The sequence below is a fragment of the Hemicordylus capensis genome, chromosome 17, assembly GCF_027244095.1.
Source record: "Hemicordylus capensis ecotype Gifberg chromosome 17, rHemCap1.1.pri, whole genome shotgun sequence".
Classification (NCBI taxonomy): domain Eukaryota; kingdom Metazoa; phylum Chordata; class Lepidosauria; order Squamata; family Cordylidae; genus Hemicordylus; species Hemicordylus capensis.
Window position 1 is genome coordinate 714,409 of NC_069673.1, and position 25,529 is coordinate 739,937.

The window sequence follows — 25,529 nt, forward strand, 5'->3', positions numbered from 1 at the left end:
CACTGCCAGCTGGAGAGCAGAGAGGCAAGCCGTGGAGTGGAGCAAAAACGCCACCGGGACTAGTGAAGGGTGATTTTAGGTGGGGGAGAGTAGCGAGGCGTCCATCGCCGCATGGCTGGAGCACCGGGAGGGATTTCCCGGCCCCTCGGTTCTGTCATTCCCTCCTGAGAAAGTGTCGAGTCAGTTGCTCCACTTTGCTGCCGGGGAAGGGGAAGAGCGTGTCCCGCTGCCAGCCGGGCATCCAGCACATGCTTCGTGGCTGCAGCCAGAGTCTCCTCCGCCGGTTTCAAGGTTGAGCAGCTTTCGGGCGCTGCGGAAGCACCTTGGAAGCCAGAGGCGGGCGGCTGGCCTGGGCCGCCCTCTGCGGAGCTGCTCAGGAAAGGCGGATGCCTTTGAGATCTGCGGAGATCCCCCTTTGGGGTGGGTCTGACGATGCTTACCCTCCAGAGCTGTGCTTCTTCTCCCTTGGAGCAAAGGAAGAGAGAGGCAGGGAAGCGCAGCCAGCAGCTGCCTGGAGCTCAGTTCCAAGGGGCTCTGGTGGGAGACGCTCAGCTGACAGACGGCAGCCCCCTTTCCTCCAGCTGCAAAAATGGGCACCGCTGGGAGAAAACTGCTGCTTGGGCAGAGACCCTGCTGGGCTGCGTGTTCAGCACTCCCCCCTCATCTGCCCCTCTTTCAGCACAAATCAGACACCCTCCCGCCCGCCCCCCAAATACCCCCCTATGATTAGGGCAGCTCAGGTTTTAAAGAAGCTGACCTGCTGCCATCCCACATCGAGAGCATGGAGGTCTCGTGCCCAGGCAAGCGGAAGTGTTATGTCGCCCCCCCCCCCCAGCCCCCAAGACCACAGAAGGCCAGAGAAGGGAGGGCCCTTAGAGCTCACCTAGTCACGGTAGGAATCGGCTGCAGCATCCCTGCCAAGATGGCTACCCAGCCTCTGTTTCAAGGGGAGGCAACCTTGACCCTCAAAGCTGTGGTTGAACTACAACTGCCATCATCCTCAGCCCCTGTGGATGATGGGAGCTATGATCCAACCACAGCAGGAGTAGCCAAGGATGTCTAAAGGTAAAGTTGAGCCGTCGAGTCGGTGTCGACTCGTGGCGACCACAGAGGTCCGTGGGTGTCTTTGGTCGAATGCAGGAGGGGTTTCCCGTTGCCATCGCCCGTGCAGAATATGTTACTTTCCTGCTGGCCCCAGGAAAGGCGCGCCCACTCTGCACAAGGCAGGCTGTGGCACATCGGAACAGGAAGCCTCCAAAACCCAAACCGGAGACCAGACTGCAAGCTTGGCAAGACTACAACTCCCATCATTCCCACCCACACCCGTCTGGGGTTAATAGGAGGCTTTAGTTGCTCTTTGGCTAAGTTATAAACCACTCTGAGATCTGATACAGGGCCGTATAACGCTAAATACATGCACAGCCCCACGGCAGGGGAGAGCCTCCGATTTAGTAGCAGGTTGTCAATGCCCTCCCCGCCTTCTGCATGTCCCAACTTCCCCTCTGCAGGCAGCGCAGGAGAAAAACCTGGATCTCTTCCAATTCCATAATGAGAAGTACCCCCCCACACACACAATCCAGGGATGCACAATTTGCTGGCTGTATGGCTGGAGACCCACTGTTGCTGATGCTGGCACCCAATTCCAGCAGCCCTGTCCTTGGAAGCAGTGGGGGCCAATTTGAGAGTCAGTGCACCCCCCCCCCACCCCAGCAGCAGTGAGATCCCGTTCTCCTCCATGACGCAAGGCTCCCTTGAAGGGAGGATTAACGGGCCCTGCGGGGATTTGCCATCGCTTTCAGACAGCCCAAGGTTAGATTTCTCTCTCTCTCTCCTTTAAAGAGCACTCAAGCAGATTGGATGCAGTCACCTCCGCCCGCCCCCCATCCCGCACCATTTGCCAAGGTGGTTTTTTTAAAAACTGGCTTGGCTTTCACAACATTTAAACAAGGCCTCATCTCCCCTGGGGTTTATGCAGATCCAAGCGTGGTTTTCTGGGGAAGCCCAAGTGCTTGGCAGGAGAACCCTTCCAAAGGGTGCTGCTGGCACTAGAAGAGGGGGCCCTACTCCAACATGCGGCTAAATCTATAAGAAGAGCCCTGCTGGATCAGGCCCAGCATCCTGTTCCCCACAGTAGCCCACCAGATGCCTCTGGGGAGTCCACAGTGCATGCCCCCTCTCCTGCAACTGGGATTGAGGGATATCTTTCCTATCAGGCTGCAGGTGGCCTATAGCCACCAGACTAGTAGCCATTGATAGACTTGTCCTCCATGAATCTATCTAAGCCCCACTTAAGGCCATCCAAGCTGGTGGCCATCATCACACCCTGTGGCAGGGAGTTCCATAGGTTAACTATGTGCTGTGTGAAACCGCACTTCCTTTTGTAGGTCCTAAATTTCCTGGCCATTTCAGAGAATGGCCTCTGGTTCTAGTGTTGAGAGGGAGGGTGAAAATTTCACCTCTGTCCACACACTCTACTCCATGCATAATTTTATGAACGTCTACCATGTCTCTTGTAGGCAGAAATGAATAAGCAAAGAGCAGGAGAGGAACTTCCTGATGTCATCACCAGCATTCAAGGGGCAGCCCACAGACTGGAGAGATTATTCCTTCCCTTGCCCCACCTCCCCCCCCGAAAAGCTAGCCATGCCACCCCCCCATCATGATTTACATGTCTCAATGGACCATTAATCTGAATCCCCGCAGAGATTACCACAAAGTAGATTTCCCTGGAGGCATGCCACAGTGGCAGCCTTGCTGTTTTGATTGCACTCCAATCTTTCTTCTCGGGGTGGGGTGGTGGGGAGCCAAACAGGTGAGCAGGGCTGTGTCCCCCAGTGAGCAACTGTGAGCAGAAGGCAGAGCCAGGTCTTCCTGAACTTGGTTCCCTGCCTGTTGTTGGACTACAACTCCTATCATCTTCTGCAACAATGGGCCCCAAGTTTGAGGACCCCCCCCCCGGATTAGGCACCTTCTGATGCTGTTTTATTCATTTATTTTTATTTATTTTATTTTTACATTTTATATCCCACTCTTCCTCCAAGGAGCCCAGAGCGGTGTTCTACATACTTAGGTTTCTCCTCACAACAACCCTGTGAGGTAGGCTAGGCTGAGAGAGAAGTGAATGGCCCAGTCACCCAGCTAGTATCATGGCTGTTTTCATCCCCCGGACTCCCTTCCACCTATCCCAACCTTTCTGGAAACCACCAGGCAGTTTCTCCGCTTCGGGCCAAGCAAATCCACCCCAGGGCGCCTCTGAGGAGAGCTTCCTTGGTCTCTTCTATGGATGGAGGCACACCTCTGTAAATGACATCAGTCCAAGGCGCGATGGAGGGGCTCAGAAAAGGGGTTTATTCAGACAGCACAGAGTGTAAGGTTACACCTACGTGGACACACAACAGCATCTAGCATGTACACACAGGCTCTCAGAATCTGCTTAAATGTCTCCTTCATTTCTATGAAATCTGGCGGCAGTTTCTCTCTGGATAGATCATCATGCACCAAGATGCCTGCCTGTGTCACTGGGGGACATAAAGTGGCCTGAGCCAAATTCAACCTCCAGCAGACCACATCCCATCTTCTCTGCAATGTGGGCTGGTTTTAGCTGTAATGTGTGCCCACAGGCAAGACAACTGCAGCTGTTCAGAAAGGTCTATCCTCTGCAGCATCTGCTCTGAGGAGGTCAAAGGCTACTTTCTCTGCTGAAGACTCTCTCACTGCATCTGCTGCTCTCTAGCCCCTGCCTTGTACCATCCTTATAGCGAGGCTCATAGTAGCCGGTTCCACCAACTTTGCACATGCAGTGAGGCCAAGTTCACTCATCAAGCACCATCTGCTGCCCTGGCAACGCATTTACTGCTGCACCACAGCCAGGGTTACTTGCACTGGGCTGATTTTTCACAAGTGTGGGCTCCTTCCACATACTTGCTGTGTGTGTGAGACTGAACATGCATTTCACAGCCAATTAACTTCTGATTTACTGTTGCCTCTGTGTCTTGGTGTTCATGACTGGATTCTGGCGAGGCTTTCTGGCTTGCAGTTTCTCCAAGGACTCTTCTCATGGGGGTCTGTGCTTGTAGCGAGGAGCTCTTCAGCAGCTGATTCACATGGAAGGCCTGGTGCCCATCTCCCCCTCTGGCAGTAGCCTCCAGGAGGGCTTGTTCTGATGTCAGTCACTGGCCTTTGGGCGGGCTTCTGCTGGCCAGGGTCACAGTTGCCATCCTCTAGGAATTAAATCAATTCCAGGTTTGTAACAGGAAAAGAGAGGCGGGCAGAGTAGCAGGCTACTGCATGCATACAGTATCTGTTGCAGGACAGATGGATCCAGAATCTCCAGCTTAAGAGCATGGTGGCGGGGGTGTTGTGCTTTGTTCCCTTCTCCAGGACAAAACACCTCTGAACTCTCTCAAGAGTGCGCTCTAAGCGTTTCAGCACCTAAGCTAGGAACTCTTCCCAAGCAGTACTCTAGATGTTGCTGAACTACAACTCCCATCATCCCTGGTCAAAATAAATTGTAGCTGGGGTGATGGGAGTTGTAGTTCAATGTCTGGAGGACCACAGGTCGGGAACCCCGTCTTAAAAAATAGATTTCAAACAGGGATCTGGCTCTCGGTGTCTGTCACCTCTGAGATGGAAAGAGAGGGGGAGACCCTAATTAACAGGATTACGGAGGTGCAAGGGACTCTATGGATGGGAGGAGAGCCTCAGCCACTTTTTGAATAACGACGGCCACAGACAGAACCAAGGCAGAGCGAAGTGTTCCTCCATTTACATCCATGATTCTTTCGTTTCTCATGATGGCCAAACAGCTAGGTGTGAAACCTACAGGCAAAGCATATGTGCATCTCAGAGAAAAAGGAGTTTTGAAACCCACAGGAACCAAGACGAAGATTTTAGGAACATAGGGATCTGCCTTATACCGAATCAGACCACAGGTCCATCTAGCTCAGTATTGTCAACCCAGACTGGCAGCAGCTTCTCCAAGGCTGCAGGTAGCAGTTTCTCTCCACCCTATCTGGAGATGCTGCCAGGGAGGGAACTGGGAACCTTCTGCAAGCAGGCAGATGCTCTTCCCAGAGCGGCCCCATCCCCTCAGGGGAATACCTTGCAGTGCTCACACATGCAGTCTCCTATTCAAATGCAAACCAGAGCAAACCCTGCTTAGCAAAGGGGAGTTCATGCTTGCTACCACACGAACAGCTCTATAATGAAATAAATTTTACTTATTTACAATATTTATATCCTGCCCCACCAGTCAACAGTGCTATTCAGGGTTGCTCACAACAGTAATACAATAGAGACAACAATTAAAACATTAATACAATTTTTATTTAAAACATTCTGGCTACCTCTTTGCTGTCTGCTGTGCAGCCGCTGGCATCGTCTTTCACATATTCTTGAAGGAAGAGACTCTTAAACAGCCTGGTTCCCGCCTGCCGCCTCCTGGTATTAAAGCCCCACTGCAGTCATCTATACATCTTAATGGGGCTGGTGACTGGCCGCAACGATAGACCCAGAGAGATCCCTAACTTGTAGCTCACGGTTACCCAGAGTCATAAGGGCGGGGGGGGGGGGGGGCGACGACAGGCACCCATATTCAAAATCTCCCCCACTGTTTTTCCTCCTCACCATTCATCATTAGGATGTCTTTAACCACCACCCCTGGAAATAACACTTCAGATACATCCTGTGCCTGCTCCCAAAACTAAATATTTTGTATACATCCTTGCAATTGGTATGTTAGGTTAAATATTTGTATATTGCTCTTCCAAAACAAGTGCTCAAGACAGTCTACAACAAAGCCTCAGACAAATCTGAGTTCGGGGGAAACTGCAATTATTTTCGCCTGACTGGAAGAAAGTTGTGGCTAAGCGAGTAAGGTAGAGTGTGCTGTTGAGTCGGTGTTGACTCCTGGTGCCCACAGACTAGCCCTGTGGTTGTCTCTGGTAGAATACAGGAGGGGTTGACCATTGCCATCTCCCGCACAGTTTGAGATGATGATGCCTTTCAGCATCTTCCTATATCGCTGCTGCCTGATAATACAGGAGTTTCCCATAGTCCGGGAAACAGACCAGCGGGGATTTGAACCGGCAACCTCTGGCTTGCTAGTCAAGTCATTTTTCTGCTGCGCCACTTAAGTGAGTAGTGGGAAGGAAACATTTGGGCCCTCGACAGAAGCCTAGGATTGCAAGAGCTTTTCCTACTCAGCTCCACCTCAAACTCCATACAGCCAGCTCCAGCTGTCAGCAGCTTTTGTTTCAGGATCCAGGTGGCCCTCGCTATTTGTGGGGGTTCTGTTCTGGTCGTGGAGCTCAGGAAACCACAGAGAAGACAGGGTAAAAGCAGAGATAAGGATGGAGCCCAGCACTGTACCTTGGCCATCTCGGCTCTGCTGCTCTCCCGCTCCTCCAGGAATGCGTAATCTTCAAGTTTCTTCACTTCTCTGTTGAAGCCCAGCACTCTGCAGCACAAGCCCCTTGGCCTGCTTGGTTGGAAGGCTGGCCCAACAGGCAGCACAAAGTTAACTAAACTAAAGCAGAGGCGTTACCTCACTGCTCGGATTTGCAGCACTCCTGCTCCCTCCGGCCTGAGGCAGCAAAAATCAAAACTAGGACGGAGGAATTAACTCGCTCCACTGTGGTGGTTCTGGAGTTCACAGCACTCCAGTCTCCAGCTTGGCGCACAGATCAGGTAGCAGCAAGTGGCCCTGGAGAGGCAGACCTGCTTCTGGCATTGTCACTGTCACTGTCCTCCTCAAAACCATAGAAAGTGGACGGGTCGCTTTCAGATGATGGTTCCAGGGCTGTGGTGCTGGGTGTAGCTACCTGGTCCAAGTAGCCGGTGAGGGTGCTTTGCAGAGCCCAGTAGGTGTCCTTATAGGGTTGCAAAGCAGCCTCCAACTGCCTTTTGAACTGGATGCTGCGCTCCATCTGGGGATCCATTTCGAAGACCTTGTCGGCCAAGGCAGCCCCCAGCTGCAGAATCTCAGACAAGTCCTTCGTGGTAAAGGGTTCGGGGAGCATCTCCTCCCTCACTCTCAGGAGCTGCCTGGATGATGTTCTCCAATTCCTCCTCCTGATGGGTTTGGATGAGTTCCTCCACCTGCAACAAGTTCCACAGAAATGGCTCCAAAAAGCTGCCAAAAGCTCCCTAGCAACAGCTCCTAAAGGCTCCCAAATGCTACCTAAGATGGCTTTTAGAAGCACAAAAAACTCAAAAAATGCAGACTAAAGCACTGCACTGTCCTCCCCCCACAACTCAAAAGCACGTGCAGCAAAAGCATGACCATATTAGGGCAGAATTGCACACGCCCAAAACCGCAGACATGAGAAACTGCTTACCACGGATAATGAGGCTGGGTATATATTGTCCAACTGCAGATACGCAAAACTGCAAGTGGTGAAACTGCGGATAACGGGGGCCACTTGGAATTTGTGCTGATGCTGAGTGTGGTCCTGACTTTCAACAGTATATATCAAGATATCGGCCAAAAGAAGTCCAGGAACACTTTCCTGTAAATAAAAAAACCCCAGAATGTTAAACATGAGACTGTATTCTAAATACAGTTCCTAGAATCCATTGTTGAAATGCCAAGGCCGTGGCCGGTCCATGCTGCCCTCAGGGCCTGATGCTATGTACACGCCACCTTCCTTATTTGCTGTTTTGGAAACAAGTGTGGCCAGCCCACCAGAATTCAGAGGAATGGAGCTGCTCCACTGGCCTCTCTCTGCCAGTCAGTGTTTGAACTTGAAATCCTACAAATTTCAAATTGTTCTTTAGGAATACAGGAAGCTGCCATATACTGAGCCCATCAGTATACTGGTCCATTTCGCTCAGTATTGTCTACCCAGACTGGCAGTAGCTTCTCTGGGGCTTCAGGCAGGAGTCTCCCTCAGCCCTATCTTGGAGATGCTGCCAGGGAGGGAACTTGGGACCTTATGCTCTTCCCAGAGCAGCTCCATCCACAGAGGGGAATCTTTTACAGTGCTCACAGATGTCTCCCATTCATATGCAACCAGGGTGGACCCTGCTTAGCTAAGGGGACAAGTCGTGCTTGCTACCACAAGACCAGTTCTCCTCCCTTCGACTTTCCTTTTGCAAGTGCATTAATTAAAAATTCTATTCCATACATTTAATTTCTAGAGCTTTCCTCTAAGTGTAATCTATGCCAAATTAAATTTGCCTGGTCAATGACAGGCCTCACCTACTAGTATAAATATACTTTTAAGGTGGCGGCGGCAGCCAAGGCACAAGAACAAAAAATGCAGATCAGATTGAAACCAGCAAGCAATTGCTTAACTCTAGCACCCACTGCCACCAACAGGCAGAACCGTAAAAACAAAATTGGCATGGAAAAAGAACACCCCCCCACCCCGAATATTAGGGGGAGAGATTTGTTCAAAGCAAACCCCACTCTTCCAAGGTGGGGCTGCAGCATGAAGTCTCCCGTTTGTCTCTGGGCTGCTGTCCTCAGTCAGCTGCTGGATGAAAAACCCTTCAGGATTTACTCACAGCTAGGGGAGTGGCCACGGTGTGAGCCTCAGAGAAGCACTGGGTTTGGGGCAGGGGGGATGTTGCGTTCTAAAACCATAAACATCTGACAACATTTCTGCCAAATCTCAGATTTGCATCACATTTCTATGGCAACACCATCTTTCTTTTTAGCCCCCCTTGCTTTCTAAAAACAAAATGGGCGATGTTTCACCCAGATCCCCTTCTCTCTCTGAGGCTGCCCTGGATGTGTGTCCTGCTAACAAGAGCCCTGGGAGGGGCTGACTTTGTTGCAGAGACTGTCCCTCCACCTGGGAAGAAGCTGCTTTGTGCAGCTGTCAGTGCTGGGAGAACCGAGCAGCCCCCAATAATGTGGGAGCTGACTTCCCAGGGATATGGTAGTGGAAGGCCTGTTGCTCAGAGTGAAAAAGTTCCCACCGGCCCTGTGTAAATCCTAGGGGGCGTTTCAGTAGCCCCTGGGGTCCCGCCTTTGCCAAGCAACTGCTCCACCTCCACTCCTCCCGCAAAGCACTGAGAAATAGCAAGAACTTCAATACCGTCGTTACAACCAGGTTTCTGAAGGGCCAAGGAGCAGTGTTCTAATCTTTTTCATCTATGTGCGGAATGAGTTTTGTTCTGGGCAGCAGTATTGAGGTGGGGTGCACACACCATGTGCATTCAGAGTGGGACCTTCCTGATTCAGCCTGGGCGGGATCCAAAATTAACTGAGTGGACATTAAAGACCGTGTGAATGCGTGCATGCACTCGAGGAGCAGAGATCTCCCCTGTCAGGCTACTAATCATTCTGAGTGCTCACAGACCCAGAGCACTGAGCGTAGACATAGCCTCTTTCTCTCTGCCACCTCCTGACACAAACACGGCACAGCATCCGTGCTTGCAACGCCTAGAGGGGCAAGGGAGCGCCCTGACTGGCGGGACTCGGGCAGGCCAGACTCACCACAGGTCAAGCAGGGGAAGCCGCCTCCAGTTGCAAGGCTGACGCAGGTTCTAGTCTCCAGTCTGCAACAGGACCAAAACAGCAGTTCATTTTAATCAGACTATTGGTGGCATACAGGAATCCAACTCGAGCAAGTAGGCAGAATTTTTATTTATTTGTTTAACACAAAAGCGGGTCCTTTTGTGGCTGGTTTTATGACTGTGGCGTCCATCCCTGCTCCACCCACTAGCCCTCCTCCCTCCCACGGTAAGGTTTGGTTCTAACTGGGTGTAGGAACATGCGTGTGGACCTGCAAGTTTGGAAGGGGGTTCCCTGTCCCGAGGCAGGATAATCCAGAAATCCCACCCACAGAATCCAGACCACGTATCACTAGCAGGGAGCAGGTCTGCAGCTGAAAGCCGCTTGTAGGGCGCCCAGAAGATGGCTCAAGTGAGCGAGCCCAGTTGCATGTTGTGGGAGGTGATGGATGCATGGCAAATGCCACTCACTCCAGGCTGAAGTCCTCACTTGAGCAGGGTGTAGCAAAGGATGGAACGTCTATGTTGGGTTAGGGATTTGAATTTGGGTCTCTCTGGCCCTAGTCCAATGCTCTGACCACTCAAGGTCATTCATTTGGCCATTAGCTTAGATTCGTGGTTCCCAGCCTTGGGTCTCCAGATGTGAACATAAGAATTGGCCTGTTGGATCAGGCCCAAAGCCTATCTAATCCAGCACCCTCTTTCATACAATGGCCTCCGAGAAGCCCACAGCAAGGGCAAACCATCCCCCCTCAGATTCTGTTTTGCCAACTGAGTGGTCTTCTTTGCACGGAACCCTCACAGTTGGTGAGGAAGGACTGTAGCAAGAACTTTAATACCACTGTTACACATTATATCATCATTCAGAGGGTTTCTGAAAGGCTGAGGAGCAGAGAGCTCCCCTGTCAGGCTACTAATCATTCTGAGTGCTCACAGACCCAGAGCACTGAGCGTAGACATAGCCTCTTTCTCTCTGCCACCTCCTGACACAAACACGGCACAGCATCCGTGCTTGCAACGCCTAGAGGGGCAAGGGAGCGCCCTGACTGGCGGGACTCGGGCAGGCCAGACTCACCACGGGTCAAGCAGGGGAAGCCGCCTCCAGTTGCAAGGCTGACGCAGGTTCTAGTCTCCAGCCTGCAACAGGAGCAAAGAAGAGCAGCTCATTTTAATGAGATCATTTGCAGCATACAGGAATTCAACTCAAGCAAGCAGATAGACATTTCCCCCCCTAAAACACAAAGGCTGGTCCTTTTGTGGCTGGTTTTATTACTGTGGGCTCTAAAACGAGGGTCTTTTGTTTATGTCTCATAGACTCACAAGGGGTTTGCTTCTCTTTCTGAAATATTAGCTCAATCCAAATTAGGTTGAATTTTTGTGCCAACCTGTTGCAACTATCAATTCTTAGGACTGCGTGATATTTACACTCCTGAAAGTGAGTCTGGGAAAGAGAGAGTGTGTGTGGGTGTTGGGGGAAGGCCTCTGCATCTTGCTATCCCAGCCTCATTTTCTGTCTTGCATTTTGGAGTTGATGAGGGTAGTGGTGGTGGGAGCACCTTCGACTTTACTCCTCTACTTTCACCGCCAACCTTCCTGCTGCCTGGCTCTATTATAGGAACATAGGAAGCTGCCATATACTGAGTCAGACCATTGATCCATCTAGCTCAGAATTGTCTACACAGACTTGCAGCGGTTTCTCCAAGGTTGGAGGCAGGAGTCTCTCCCAGCCCTCTCTTGGAGATGCTGCTGCCAGGGAGGGAACTTGGGACCTTCTTCTGCTCTTCCCAGAGCGGCTCCATTATCCCCTCAGGGGAATACCTGACAGTGCTCTCACATGCAGTCTCCCATTCAAATACAACCAGGGCAGACCCTGCTTAGCTAAGGGGGCAAGTCACAAGACCAGCTCTCTTCAAGAGAGGCTCGGGGGAGTCCTCAGATTTTCAGGTTAAGGGCCATGGCGTATCTTCGGGATGTGGGCGGCGACTCTCCCCTTTGAATACAAACCCGCGTTCAAATCCCCCTTCAGCCATGAAACTAGCTGTGTGACTCTGGACCAGTCACGTCTCCCTCAGCCTAACCTACTTCACAGGGTTCTTGTGAGGAGAAACCTGAGTATGCAGTACACCGCTCTGGGCTCCTTGGAGGAAGAGCGGGATATAAAATGTAAATAATAATAATAATAATACCAGGCGGCCCAAGGAAGCGCACCCGCGAGACAGGAAGCCACGCTCCATCTCTCGCCATTGCCTCCTCCTTGCAACAGGCATGCAAAGATAGACAGCCTCTGCACGTGGAGGCTCTACACGCAGCCCCGTGGGCTCCCTCCGCGCCTGTTCTTGAAGCGTTGCCCCACACATATGTCCACGTGCATGCGTGCCCGCCCGCCCCGCAACTCACCCGCTTATCTACCTACCTCCACCCTCAGCACCAAAAAGGGCGCCACCGCGTTCGCCTCCGGCTTATATAACCGCCGCGAGAAGGAGTGCGCACGCGCAGAGACGGCAGGAGGCGAGAGACAAACGAGCTGCTGCCTCTGACCGCTTGTCTAGGAGGAACCGAGAATTCTTTTTCGCCTGCACGGAAGCCTGAGAAGGTCAAGAAACTTCCGCTTTCGTTTGAAAAATGGCTCCCGAGCGCCAGGACGGCAAGGCGAGAGAGACAAGAAAGTTTGCAAAAGAGGCGAAGCAGTCCTGCTCTGTGCTTCTCCAGTGCCCTGATGGGAATTTCCCGTTTTTCGTAGAAGCAAAGCGGGGGCGGGGTGGCAGGATTTGCAAAGCAATAGTATAGTTTAGAAATGGTTGGGCTCTTTCATTTGTGGACAGTTGCAGGTGAGGAGCCTCATCTCCACCCCCCAGCATATGTATCTCAGCCTAACCTACCTCACAGGGTTGTTGTGGGGATAAACACAACCACTGGACTGCAGTGGTCTCCTTGGAGGAAGAAACAGACAACTAGCTCTCCAGCTGCAGGACAATCTACTTTCTTACCTGAGCAGGAGGAGGAGAGCTGGTCTTGTGCTAGCAAGCATGATCAATGGTCCCCTTTGCTAAGCAGGGTCTGCACTGGTTTGCATTTGGGTGGGAGACTACATGTGTGAGGACTGTGGTGCACCTAGGCAATTTTGCAGCCTGGACCTAAAGGCCTTTGGAGGCCCCCCCACCCGGCACGTTAAGCGTTCTCCCCCTACACGCATGTGCACACACAGTATTTTTGAGACATGAGTTCTTGAGGGCAGAAACAGCGACTGAACTCACAATAATGTAAGAAGAGAAAACAGATATATTTATGCAAATATATGCATTAGCAGAAACATTTCAACATATTCCCATCTCACATATTTATTTAGCAAATTTATTGACCGCCTGACTTCCATAGACTCGAGGCGGTTTGCATAAATTACAGCAACGAAAACAGGAGAAAAAAGGGAAACACACACACACGCACACACACACCCCACTAAAAGCCTGGCAAAATCAATAAGTTTTCAAAAGCTTCTTAAAGAACAGAAGGTAGGTGGCATTAGGAATCTCAGTAGCAGGGTGTTCCATAAGGAGGAGGCTGCAACAGAGAAGGCCCTCCCACGAGCCTTCTTCCCCCACTCCCCCATCTCTAAAGCACCTGGCACAGGGTCACAATCACACTCGGGTGCCTGGTGCAGTGTGGGCCAGCAGCGACCACACCACCCAGGACAGACTAAAGAGGATCTGGGGGCCCCCAGGGGTGTGCGGCAGCCCTGGACTTTGGCCCCCAAGTCCAGGGGTCAGAGCGCCTCTGTGGGAGCACTGGAAGGTATTCCCCTGAGGAGATGGGGCAGTAGCCCAGTGACAGGTTCACTCCTTGGCTGCATCTCCCAGTAGGGCTGATAGACTCCTATCCGAAACCTTAAAGAGCTGCTCCCAGAGAGTGCAGACAATACTAAGCTAGACAGACCAATGGTCTGACTCGGTATAAGACAGCTTGCTCTGTTCCACACATATCCTCTATTTAAACTTTTCACATAGAGTTTGCAGTTCCATAAAACACAAACACAGGGTGACCAGAGGCCTCAACGCTGGTAACTTTGGGTATTCTGAGAAGGAAAGGCACCTTTTCAATTAACAAAAACACATGCTTACGTGTACAAAAATTGTTTTTATTGTCTGTTTAGGAAGCAAACAGGTGGCTGTTTATCATAAATGCCTCGAAACACTGTCTGCTTTGGAAGCAACACAATTCAATTTCCTCAAAAACAAAACAAACACCCCAAGCTTGAGAAAGGGAAATGTTTTAATCGAGGACTAAGAAATGAGCCACCCTGTGTGGCTTTTTGCTGCTTGCCACCCACTCTTCACACTTTGGGAGGTTCTAGCCAATGCCGTAAGAATATCTTTCCACCATTACCCTTTTTAAACATTTGTCCAACTTCACTGATAGGGAGAGTCCTTCTGTGTAATGAATAGCGGGGGGGGGGGGGGGGTTGGCTGGGGAGCACAAATTAAGTTGTCAACAAATAGGTCTACAAGCTCAGCAAATGAGATGGCAAAAAGAGACCTGCAAGGTTTGCTGACGCGAGATGAAAAGGGGCCTTTTACACACCAAAGAACAGTTCCCAAGACACAATTCCTAAAGGTTTCAACAATCCTGCTTCCCGCAAGGCCACTTCATAGACTCAGAATGAAGCAGCAAAACACCTCCATTCCAGATGGTAGGGGTAGTGGTGCTGGCACATGGGGGTGCTTCCCACAAAACCCGCCTATCCCTTCCTGCGTGCTGAAAATGAGGATGCCAAGAAGGAAGCTTTAGTCTCGCTCTGAGGTTTTCCAGCTCAGATTCCCAGATGTAATTGGTCTACAACTGCCAGTGGTGAATGGCCACTGAGGCTGGGGAAGATGGGAGTTACAGTCCAAGAACATCTGGGGAACTCCTGTCTTTGCACGTCAGGAAGGAGGCTATTGCTATGTGCAATGTTCTTGATGGAGGGGGGCATTATAATCATGGGACTACCGCTCCCATCTGAAGTGGGTACAGTCTCAACACAGATTTGCTACTTGGATCTACTGCATGTATTCCTCCATATCCTTTGGGAACAGAACTTGGGCAAAGGCAAGGTTCAGAAGCCATTCTCATAGTTAAGCAGTCACAGAGAGAAGCTAAGTATCAAAGGTAAAGTATGCCCACCGGTTCCCCAAGCCCACCACTTATCGGGTCCAATTATCACTGTTTTAAGCACTAAGGGACTCAGATGGCCAGAAGGGCTACAGAGAAACTCCAGCAGGTCTGCCAACAAGCCAGCAAAACCAAAACCAAAACCTGTGCCTTGAACAGCAGGAATAAGCATGTCATCGTGTTCATCAGAAATCTCTTGTACAGCTTCACCACAGTCCTGTGTATCTAGCTACTGTTAAAAGCACGGCTCCCAAGACTGATTTAGAAGTTTGCCACCCACACCTCTAGGGAGCCCTCCAAAGAGAGCGCAGGTCTGAAATGGGGCAGAACGCCTGTGCTTCAGAAACATCACAAAACTGAAGAGGCCTGCTCTGCTTCCCTGATCTGACCCACTGCAACCCCAACTGCTATAGGCGCTGGCTGCTTTTCTTGGTTTCAGCAACTAAAACATGCAGTGAAATAACAGACTCCCTACACATGCACTTGCTTTCACTCTGCACCTGAGGAAGTAGATTATAATCCACAAAAGCTTGTACATTAAAATATTAGTTAGCTTCAAGGCTGCTGCCATTCTTTTTTATTTTTAACGACTCCACATAATTAGGCAATAGTAATTATGGAAGTAGTAGAACTTGTAAATAGTAGAAGAACATAGGTCGTGCTTTCTGCTCGTCTGCTGCACCTTTGTGAGTTTTGAGCCGTCTTAATGGTCTTTGGACTAACACAATAAACTTGCACTGTCTTGTTCTACTGTTGGGAAGTTTGGCTAGTAACCTGCCCATCCTCCCCTCCATATGAAAAGCTGAGTCGGGCCTTTGCGTCTGGACTAGTGATTTTTTTTTTAAGGGAAACAAAGCAGCTTCAGTTGCTGGCAGGCTTGTTCTGCAGTCCACGTAACACCTCCATCTGCTTCCGCTTGTCTTTGGCCCTTGTGATGGTCATCTTGAAGAGCTTCAGATAGAGACTGACCGCCGATGGGCTGTCATCATTCCCCGGAATGGGATATGTGATGATGGACGGGTTGCAGTTTGTGTCCACCACGGCCACCGTTGGGATGTTCATCTTGGCTGCGTCCCGGAGGGCCATGTGAGGCTCGAAGACGTTGTTGAGAGTGTGGAGGAAGATGATGAGGTCAGGCAGGCGAACTCCAACCCCGTACTGGATGTGGGCGTTGGTGAGCAAGCCCCCTTGCCAGTAGCGCGTATGGGCATACTCACCACACTCCTTGGCGGTCGTCTCCACCAGGTGGGAGAACTGGCGGCTGCGGCTGACGAAGAGGATGATGCCCTTGCGGTAGGCGATGTGGGCGGTGAAGTTGAGGGCCAGCTGCAGGTGCGTCATGGACTGCTCCAGGTCGATAATGTCTTGGTCGAGGCGGCAGCCGAAGATGTAAGGCTCCATGAATCTGTGCAGGAAAAGGCCCAAAGGCCGAGGGCTTTTTACTCCGTGGCCGCCGTCACGGAAGAACTGAAAAGGGCATCTGAACTGATATGACCCCAATTGAAAGAACTATCCCGGAAGAGATGCCCATGATTTGAGCATTTCCCAAATGCTCTGCCCACTGCAATCTCAATAAGAGGACTGTTCCACTCAAAGCAACCCAAGAACAAGCACTCAAAGCCATCAACAAAATCTGTAACCTGGAGTTGCTCAAACCCATGCCTTTCTCCGGGCACTCGTTCCTGTTGATCTGAACATAAAATCAACATAATATAGCTATTTGTTTTAGAGTGATCGCATGGGGTTATTGGTACATACATGTTTTATTGTGTGTCAGTTTAACGTTTAAATGGAATACTGGCTGAATATATTTATAATTATACATAATTATAATTATTTAATAATGAAAATAATTATTCCGGTAATTATTCTACCGGAATAAAATAATTACTACTCTATTTGAGTCATGTTGCCTGTTCCTTTGCAGGAGCCTGAACAGAGATAAGAGTCTGATAAAGGAGAAGGGAGGCTTCAGGACAAGCACTGACCAGCTCCCTGCAAGAGATTTGCTCAGGTGAGAGATCGTGAGGACTAGATAGCGAAGTGCAACCATGGAATATTTTGGACTGCTAGAATATCAGAAGGCAAGCCTGTTTCTTCCCTATTTCAAAATGGTGGTAAGAGCAAGTCCTTCTGGAAGGCCTGTTTAAAAGAAACCTTCCTCGCACTGAGATGGAGAGTGCTGCTCCAAACCCACCAGCCCAGGGCTCCGGCTAGCGGCCTTCGCACCCGGCCACTCACACAGGGCCGAGGCAGGATCTCTCTGGATCCTGATTAACGTGAAATTTGGGAGCCTCCCCCCCACCCCGCCTGCCACACGTCACTGACTTGTGCCGGCTCCCCTTCTTGTGGCCTAGATGGACGCGGGCATCGAAGAGGTCCCTTAAGGAGAAGAGTTCCTTCACGTTGAAGTAGTCGGCGTGTTTCAGAGGCTCCGTCAGGAGCAGGTCATTCAAGTCTGGAAGAGGCAAACAGAAGGGCCAACTTGAACACAGGAAGCGGCCACAGGAAGTATATGGCAGACCCTTGGCCCACCTAGCTCAGGATGGTCTACTCTGACTGGCAGCGGCTCTCCCAGGGTCCAGGCAGGGGTCTCTCCCAGCCAGCGTTCCCTCCAACAGGGATTCCCAGACGTTGCTCACTACAGCTCCCAGCATCCCCAGCTGCAAGGGCCTTTGGCTGGGCATTCTGGGCACTTCTGGGAATCCGAGGGGACACTGGTCCTAGCCCTGCCTGGGGCCTGCTGCTTCCCCACTGAGCTGTGGCCCCCTCCCCCTCAGGGGAAGCTCTTATAGCGGGCAGTGGCCACACCATGTAGTAGCCCATCAACATGCGAACTAAGGTGGACCCTGTTAGGCAAAGGGGACCATTCATGGAGAAGAGCTGGCCTTGTAGTCGCAAGCAGGACTGGTCCCCTGAGCTAAGCAGGGTCCACCTGGGTTACAAATGAATGGGAGACCAGAAGTGTGAGCACTGCAAGAGATTCCCCTCAGGGGATGAAGCCGCTCTGGGAAGAGCAGAAGGTGCCCAGTTCCCTCCCTGGCAGCATCTCCAAGATCGGGCTGAGAGAAATTCCTGCCTGCACCCTTGGAGGAGCCGCTCCCAGTCTGTGTAGACAATACTGAGCTAGATGGACCGATGGTCTGACTCAGTATATGGCAGCTTCCTATGTTCGTGCTCGATGCCACCACCAATCCAGCTCTCCCAAGGACTCCCCGTGGCCAAGTGGCTGCAGCTCCTGCTGCTTCATCCTCCTCGCCTCCCATCCTGCCCCTGCCCCCCCCCGCTCATAGCAGCTCCCCAGCACTGGGGCCACTACAGCTCCCCACCCCCCACTTCTTCCAGGGGCAGCCCCTCCCCATTCCGAGCTCCTACTTCTTGGCCAACCACCCCAACAACGTCCTCTCCACCAGCTTGGCCCATGGTTTCCCGGAGGCCCCCTGCCCCTCTTGACGACCCCCTTCTTGTTGGTGCGGGACTGGATGAGCCCAACCGGCCCTGGCCAGAGACAGCTCAGGGCAAATGCACTCACCCTTGGGGGATTCCTCGGGATGTGTTGCCGGAGCAGGAAAGGATCCATAAAGCCGAGGAAAGGCAGGGGAGGATCTTGGCACCACCCCGGAGCAGCTGAGCCAGGGAGCCAGCGCTGCAGGAGGAGAAACCAGATTTTAAAAAACCAATTTCATGGGCCGGGACGGCCAGGCATTCCTGTGCTTGGGTGCCCAGATGTTTTATTTATTCGTCAATTTAGATACCACCCTTCTTAAAGTGGCTCAGGGCAGTTTACACTAGAACAAAACATAATTAGAAATTTAAAAAACCCACACAAATTAAAAGCAGATTAGAACAACAACTAAAACTAGACATCATTAAAAGGCCAGGCTAAAAAAATGGGTCTTTCAGGCTCTCCAGAAAGGCCTCCAAGGAAGGCAATCCTCTTCTACCCACGGGGAGCACATTCCACAGCCTAGGTTGCCACCAGATGAACGGGTGGACTACAACTCCCATCACCCTGCGCGGCCAGAGGCCAGTGGGGCTGGGGGCTGGTGGGAGTGATAGACCAACCACATCTGGGAGGCTGGGAACCCCAACAGGCCAGCTTACTTGCTGGCAAAGAAAGCGGGACCGAGACCCTCCCAGCGCGACCAAGAGAGAAAACGAAAAGTGGGGCTTTTTTGAAGCGGGAGGATTAGTCCGGGACCATCTGCGGGGGGGCGGGGGGGGAGCAAATGCTCATAGCGATTTCTGACCAGGTCTGCACCCCAGAGATGGAAAAGAGGCCGTTGCCCCGCGAGGCTTCCGGCTAGGTCCAGGCCGTTGTCCTGCGGCTTTTTACTGTCCCGGCCACGGAGCCTGCAGCGGGCGAAGCGGCACAGTTTTGCAAGAGCTCGGAGTCTCCGAGAACGAAGCTCATCATCAGGCTGGACAGAGGAGCGGAAGGCGCATCCCCCCCCGCCCCGCGGCTCTCGGGGGTCGGGAGGCAGAGCTGCGCCCGGGCGACTTCGCACCCCGGACCGAAAGGCCTTGGCGGGCTGCGGGAGCCTCCGAGAGCAGCAGCAGCAGCAGCCCACCCTCGGAAGCCTCCTTTGCAGGCCCCCGAGAAGGTGCCGCCGGCAAGCGGGGAGGAGCGCGGGGAGGTCTCCCGCCAGCAGGGCAGCCGCCGCCGCCGCCGCCGGGCGCGCAGGCAAGCCGGGAGGCGCAGCGGCCGAGCAGGGCGCCCACCCCGCCCGGGGGCGCACCCAGCCTGCTCTGGCCGCTGCTGCCGCCGCCGCCCCCCTCCCAGCCCCAGCCCCAGCCTGGGTTTAGGGCCGCCCCCGCGCGCGTCCCCCCGGCTGACCTGCCCGCAGCAGCCGCCGCCTGGGCGCCGCCATCCTCGTGGTGGTGCGGCCGGAACAAGCAGGCGCCACTCCGGAGCCACTTCCCTCGCTGGCGGCGGAGCGCAGCAGCAGCAGCGCCTCCTCGGGGTCCCTGTTGTGCGCACACTAAGTTTCAGACTTCTTTATTCTTTCAGGAGAAGAGAGAATTATTTTCTTATTCTATCAAATTTGCTTTTAATTAGTTATTCGTTTTTATTTTGGGGTTTTTGACCATATCACTAATACTAATATAATCACTAATACTACTATTAGTTTTTATAGCTTTTTATATTTGTGAACCGCATAGAGCCATCTGAGTGAGGTGGTATAAAAATTTAATAAATACATACAAAATTAAATTAAATTAAATTAAGTTAAATGGCTTTGGGTAGTAACATAACTGCTAAGATAGTGGCTTGCTCAGTAGAATACGCTTAATACATGTTAGAAACACCAGACTTGTTCATAATTCTGCCACCTTTATCAAGCAGCATGATCTCCAATTTATTAGCTGGTTGAATGAACACAAATCATGTGTGTCGTATTGTATTCTCTCAACAACATTTTGTGGTAAGTGTGGCAAAGAAGAAACGGAGATGGGACCTCCATGCCCGAGGGTTCAAATTCCTGTATTCCTGGCTTTGACCAGCAAATAAGAAATGCAAGTTACGCAATACAATTGCATATGATGAAATTTCTGGAATAGAACTCGCTTCATGCGTGTTACAAGGGTTACGCTTTTTAAATTTTTAAAATGTGATATGGTCCTCATTCCGGAATAAATGACACAAGCTGCTCTTTTCCAACAGATCTCCAGAAACAACTAAAGGAGGCCATGACATGCGAGCCTAGAAGAATGGAAGATGCTTCAGACTTCTTTATTAATTGAACTCGCTTCATGCGTGTTAGAAGCTTCAGGCTTCTTTATTCTCCCCAGAGCTCTTTATTGGGCTGCATAGATGCTTTGATGGTGGCCACCTTCAATGCAACATGCTTCATGCCTGTTCCATTCCATCCTTGCAGAAAACGTCGTGGCAAATTTGGCAAGAAGAAACCGAGCTGGCGATTCTGTCCCAATCACCTGGGTGGCTGAGTTGTGCCTTTGGACCATTTTCTCCTCCCAAGAGGCCTGCGTGCCAGGTAAGGATTAGAGACAGAGACCAAGAACAAGAGTACTCTCTGGGTATAGGAGACACTCTACCATTAAAAAATTCCCTGAGTCTATCACTGCAATTTGTGACGAGGCTTTTCCTGAGAAGACCGAAGAAAATGTTCATTCGATATATATCATCCATTGCTAATGACAAGATGATATGAAAAGGAAACAACTGTGAAGTGTATTTCATCCCAGACGTTTACTATTTCTCAGGCTTTTAGGCCCTCATGCTTGTGGTGTATTATCTACTATTTTTAGTATTCTTAGTGCTTTTAGTATTAATATGTACCGTTTTATATGTAATCCCCTTTTATCTACTCTCACTTTTAACATGTAATCACCCTTATACTTTATGCTGGTCTATGACCGTCATAAAGATGGATGATCATCCCAGAAATCTAAAAAGCACGCCTTAGTCAAAATCCTCAGGAGATAGGAATGTGATATGGTCCTCATTCCGGAATAAATGACACAAGCTGCTCTTTTCCAACAGATCTCCAGAAACAACTAAAGGAGGCCATGACATGCGAGCCTAGAAGAATGGAAGATGCTTCAGACTTCTTTATTAATTGAACTCGCTTCATGCGTGTTAGAAGCTTCAGGCTTCTTTATTTTCCCCCAAACTCTTTATTAGGCTGCATACACTCTGAGATGGTGGCTGCCTTGAGTAGAACACACCTCATGTGTGTTAGAAGTTTCAGGCTTCTTTATTCTCCCCAGAGCTCTTTATTGGGCTTCATGCGTGTTCCATTCCATCCTTGCACAAAACGTCGTGGCAAATTTGGCAAGAAGAAACCGGGCTGGCGATTCTGTCCCAATCACCTGAGTGCCCGAGTGGTGCGTTTGGACCATTTTCCCCTCTCAAGAGGCCTGTGTGCCAGGTAAGGATTAGAGACAGAACCTGGCCAAGATTAAAAGAATACAAATCTGGAAACTGAGAACACTCAGAGAGTAGGAGACCATGTAACAAGAACAATATCTTGATGTTGAACACCTTCTTTGATGAATGGAGAATATTTTATGCACAAAAGCTTTCTGCCCCACTTGATAGTCACAAGAGTTAATAAAACCTGAAGCAACTGTGACAAGCATGTTTGTTTGTTTATTATATTTTTGTACCGCCTGATATGTATATCTCTAGGCTGTTTACAAAGTTTAAAATATTTAAGTCACAAATTAAAATGCATGACAATAAAAGCAATAGAATAAAATTCTAAAATATAATAATCAGGAAAACATCTCAATAGTAAGATAGACATGCCATATGGCCTACACTTCAAAATAAATGCATTTAGGACACATTTTTTCAGCTCAGCTTTTAATTAGACTGATAGAATTTAATATTGTTTTAAAATTTTATATTTTTTAGATGTTTTCATTTGTGTGTTTTTGTGTTTTTTTAATTGTAAACCGCCCAGAATTGGTAATTTGGGGCGGTGCATAAATATGTTAAATAAATAAATGATATAACTCATTATTTTCAAACAGATTTCAAGAAAGCAGGAAAGGAAGCAACGACACACAAGCCAAGAAGCAATGAAAGGAGTCCAGGACACACAAGCCAAACCTACCTGTAACCTGGGGTTGTCTAGAAGCTTCTGGTTTCTTTACCCTCTCAAGAGCTGTGGCAGTCAGCAGCATCTCTAAGAAGCTGGCTGTCTTGAATGGAACACGCTTCATACATGTTCTATTATGTTGCCTTTGTGACAGGTTTGCCCAAAAGAAATGGAGTTGGTGCTTGCATCCCAATGATCTGCAGGCCTGCGTGATGATTTTGGACCATATCTCCTCCAGTGTGACTAGCTAAGGTAAAGAGAAAACAAATCAGGGAAAAGAGGACTCTTGGGGCATAAAGGACAATCTAACAGAAACAATACCTAGGTGTAGATTACAGGGAATCCTCCCCCCCCCCCCCGCCATTACAAATGGGCTGTGTTACAACAGTTGTAAGTTGGATGTTCATAACTTAGAGTGCATATAGTTCTTATGAGGGATGACTTATTTGTGTGTGTGTGTGGGGGGGCGGTTTGGCACCTTTAGATTGGGAACTTCATTAATTTAATATGTTATGGAGCTTTGTTTGTAAGTACGGGTCATTTGTAAGCTAGGTGTGGCTGTAGACACCAAATATATTTACTCAATGTTTTACATGCTGATAGTCAGGATGAAATAAAACCTGAAACAGGATGAAATAAAACCTGAAACAAATGTGAAAAGTATGTTATTTCCCGAATTGTAATATGTAATCATCAGGAAAACTTCTTATAATCTAAGATAAATATGCGATATTGCCCAAACCTCGAAATAAATGACACACAACTTGTTCTTTTATAACAGATTTCAAGGAACAACCAAAGGATGCACCCACACACAAGCCAAGAAGAAATGACAGCAGCCATCAACATGTGAGACAAGCCAAACCAGGGTTGTGTAGAAGCTTCAGGCTTCTTTATTTTCAAAGCAGCTTTAAATGGCAGCACAATCTCTAATTTAGTGGCTGCCTTTAATGGGACACACTTCCTGTGAGTTCCATTCAGTCCTCTCAACAACCCTTTGAGGGAAGTTTGGCAGGAAGCCACAGAGTTGGCTTCCCCAGTGACCTCGATGATTTTGGACCATTTTCTTCTCCCAAGATGCCAGAGTGGCAGGTAAGGCTCAAAGACAGAACTTGGACTAAGGTGAAGGAAATAGCAAACCACCAAAAACAGAATTCTCAGGGTGTAGGAGATAATCTGACAGAAAAAAATTACTAGCTTAGCAATGTATCCTACAATGAGGCTCTTCAGCAGAGGACTGAAGAAGATATGCAAAATTTATATAGCTATGGCTGACAACCAGACTAAGTTCCATTTTTGGAACTCAAGTGTTACTCTAAAGAGCTGCTCAATTTCAATAGGGGCTTCCATTGGGTAGTTTCATCGTGCTGTCAGCCAGTAATCATGCTTTGATTCTGCAACATCATAAAAATGAAACAGCTGTAAAAGCATGTCACCCAAGAAATCGAAGATGTAACCCTAAAATGCAATATTGCTCTAAGCAATTTACTTACTTACTAAACTAAATGATCTTCAACAGGTTCAGGAAAGAGCAAAAGGACTCAGAAGACAAGACAGGCTCACCCAATCTCTTTTGTGATGAGGCACTAATCAGAGCATTGAAGAACTTCTATAAAATATGTGTCCTCTTGATTTATTACATACTGACAATATCACAAGAGAATATAAAAATGAAACAACTGTGAAGAGTGTATTACTCAGGAAATCTAAGGCGTAATCTTTAGCAAACTTCACATATTCCAATAGAAAACTGTGAGATTGCCCAGACTCCTAAATAAATGACGTAACTTGTTCTTTCCCAACAGATTTCAAGAAAAAGCACAAAGTGCAAGGGCACAGCAGACAAGACAAGCTAACCTGATCTCTTTTGTGATGAGGCACTTCATCAGATAACTGAAGAACATCTGTGAAATATAAATATGTAGAAATATTGTGCATACATACTGTATCTATTACATGCGGATTGTCACAAGAGAAAATATAAAAAGGAAACAACTGTGAAGAGTGTATTACCCAGGAAATCTAAGGCGTAATCCTTTGCAAACTTCTCCTGTTTGAACAGAAAAATGCAATGTTTCATGCACGTCAAAATAAATCACATAACTTCTTGTTTCCCAATAGTTTTCAAGAAAGGACCAAAAGAGGCAACAAGAGACACGCCATGGCTTGGCTGCTCCAGGGACAGCAGCACACGACAGCTGCTGGTTACATGCACAGGCCGCTTTTTAAAGGACGGAGGACCCATTAGTTAAGAGAGTCGCCAGTATTGTATGGTGGGTTTCTGTCTGACCACCCCGCAAAAGGGACAAAACCCCAGAGAGGCCCTTGCCTTTCCCATCCTGTCCCTGCAGTCTTTTCAGTGGTGAAAGAGGCCAATACGACCCACCTTGCTCTGCCTGGAGGATCCTGGGCCAGGAGAGGGCCCCATGCTGCTGCTGCTGCTGCTGCACCCTCTTCCTCCCTGAGCTTGACCGAGCTGCCGGCAGCCCCTTCCTTACCCCAGAAGCCCCCAAGGTGCCAAGGCAGCTGCTGCAGTGGGGTGGATGGACAGGAGCTCACACACCCATGCCTCCCCATTTCACTGGGCCGGGAAGGAACTGGTGACCGGGTGGGGGCTCCACTTCTCCCCCCTCCCCGGCACCCTCAGGAGGCCTCGTCTGCCTTGATGCAGGACAAGACGGACCGGAAACAGAGGAGAAGCCAGCGGAGGAGAAAGTCCTGGGTGGGTTTTCGTGCCACAGGCCCGAGCCCTCCGGCTGGGGGCTGGAAATAAACGGGGGGGCCAAGTACGGGCCCAGAGGCAGCCTCTGCCTCCAGCCGGAGTAGCCCGAGCCACTCCTTGGCACGAGGCCGGAGCACCCTGGCAGTCCTGAAGCCCGCCCACTCGCCTCAGCTCGCCTGTACTAGCCAGCTTCAAGCACACACCTGAGTTACAGGCGCCGGTAACCAAGCGGCCCGCTTCCGCTTTCCTGGGTGCTGCCAGGCGATGCAGGCGATGCAGCGCTAGCTTGGGGTCAAGGGTCTGGACTCGGTAGGGCAGCGTCCCCATGGCCGTTGATTCGGAAAAGACCTATTGATGGCGAGAGAGCAGGGAGTGATGGGTGGTTTGCAAGCCCCTTTCCGTGGCTCTGAGCCTCCGGGCGGCCCGAGAGGCCACCCCGCAGCCGCCGGCTGCCTCCCTCCCTCCCTCCTTGGCCTGCATGAGGGCCCACCGCCCCAGCCAGGCGTGTGAGCCCCCTGCCCTGCCCTTTTCCCTGCCCTGCCCGCTGCCGCGTGGCGCCCCCACCGGACTGCGAGGCTGGCGCCGCCTCCTCCTCCGCCTCCGCCTCTTCCCGCGCCCCAGCCAGGAGGACC

General features: G+C 50.4%; 1 protein-coding gene, 1 long non-coding RNA gene and 2 other non-coding genes across 7 annotated transcripts; all 4 read right to left on the reverse strand.

Moving 5' to 3' along the window:
- Positions 1-3,325: 3,325 nt before the first annotated feature.
- LOC128339107 (uncharacterized) lies at positions 3,326-11,945 on the reverse strand. 4 transcript variants are annotated; one of them, XR_008312845.1, is made up of 6 exons: positions 11,649-11,869; positions 10,538-10,599; positions 9,446-9,507; positions 7,338-7,508; positions 6,370-7,098; positions 3,326-5,439 (listed from the first exon to the last, which is right to left on the reverse strand). It is a non-coding gene; the product is annotated as an uncharacterized LOC128339107 (long non-coding RNA). The 4 variants fall into 4 exon arrangements; XR_008312844.1 differs by having other exon boundaries at positions 3,326-4,220; positions 5,346-7,098; XR_008312843.1 differs by lacking the exon at positions 11,649-11,869 and adding an exon at positions 11,876-11,945 and having other exon boundaries at positions 3,326-7,098.
- On the reverse strand, positions 9,272-9,404 carry LOC128339134 (small nucleolar RNA SNORA17). The gene has a single exon (XR_008312861.1). It is a non-coding gene; the product is annotated as a small nucleolar RNA SNORA17 (small nucleolar RNA).
- LOC128339135 (small nucleolar RNA SNORA17) lies at positions 10,364-10,496 on the reverse strand. Its single transcript, XR_008312862.1, has one exon. It is a non-coding gene; the product is annotated as a small nucleolar RNA SNORA17 (small nucleolar RNA).
- A 1,628-nt stretch (positions 11,946-13,573) lies between the features above and the next one.
- On the reverse strand, positions 13,574-25,527 carry MRPS2 (mitochondrial ribosomal protein S2). The gene is made up of 7 exons (XM_053282061.1): positions 25,462-25,527; positions 25,101-25,245; positions 24,033-24,079; positions 22,191-22,422; positions 18,140-18,253; positions 16,936-17,065; positions 13,574-16,012 (listed from the first exon to the last, which is right to left on the reverse strand). The coding sequence occupies exons 2-7, from the start codon at positions 25,222-25,224 to the stop codon at positions 15,469-15,471; spliced, it is 1,191 nt and encodes a 396-aa protein (XP_053138036.1). The 5' UTR covers positions 25,225-25,245; positions 25,462-25,527; the 3' UTR covers positions 13,574-15,468.
- Between the last annotated feature and the right edge of the window lie 2 nt (positions 25,528-25,529).

What these genes read in the sequence shown, in the direction of transcription:
- MRPS2 (XM_053282061.1), bottom strand. Translation starts at nt 25,224, where the DNA reads ATGGGGACGCTGCCCTACCGAGTCCAGACCCTTGACCCCAAGCTAGCG. An exon ending in CTCATCACAAAAGAGATCAG is followed by an intron (nt 22,423 to 24,032) that starts GTTAGCTTGTCT and finishes TCTTTACCTTAG; the next exon opens with CTAGTCACACTGGAGGAGAT. An exon ending in TCCCGAGGAATCCCCCAAGG is followed by an intron (nt 17,066 to 18,139) that starts GTGAGTGCATTT and finishes TGCCTCTTCCAG; the next exon opens with ACTTGAATGACCTGCTCCTG.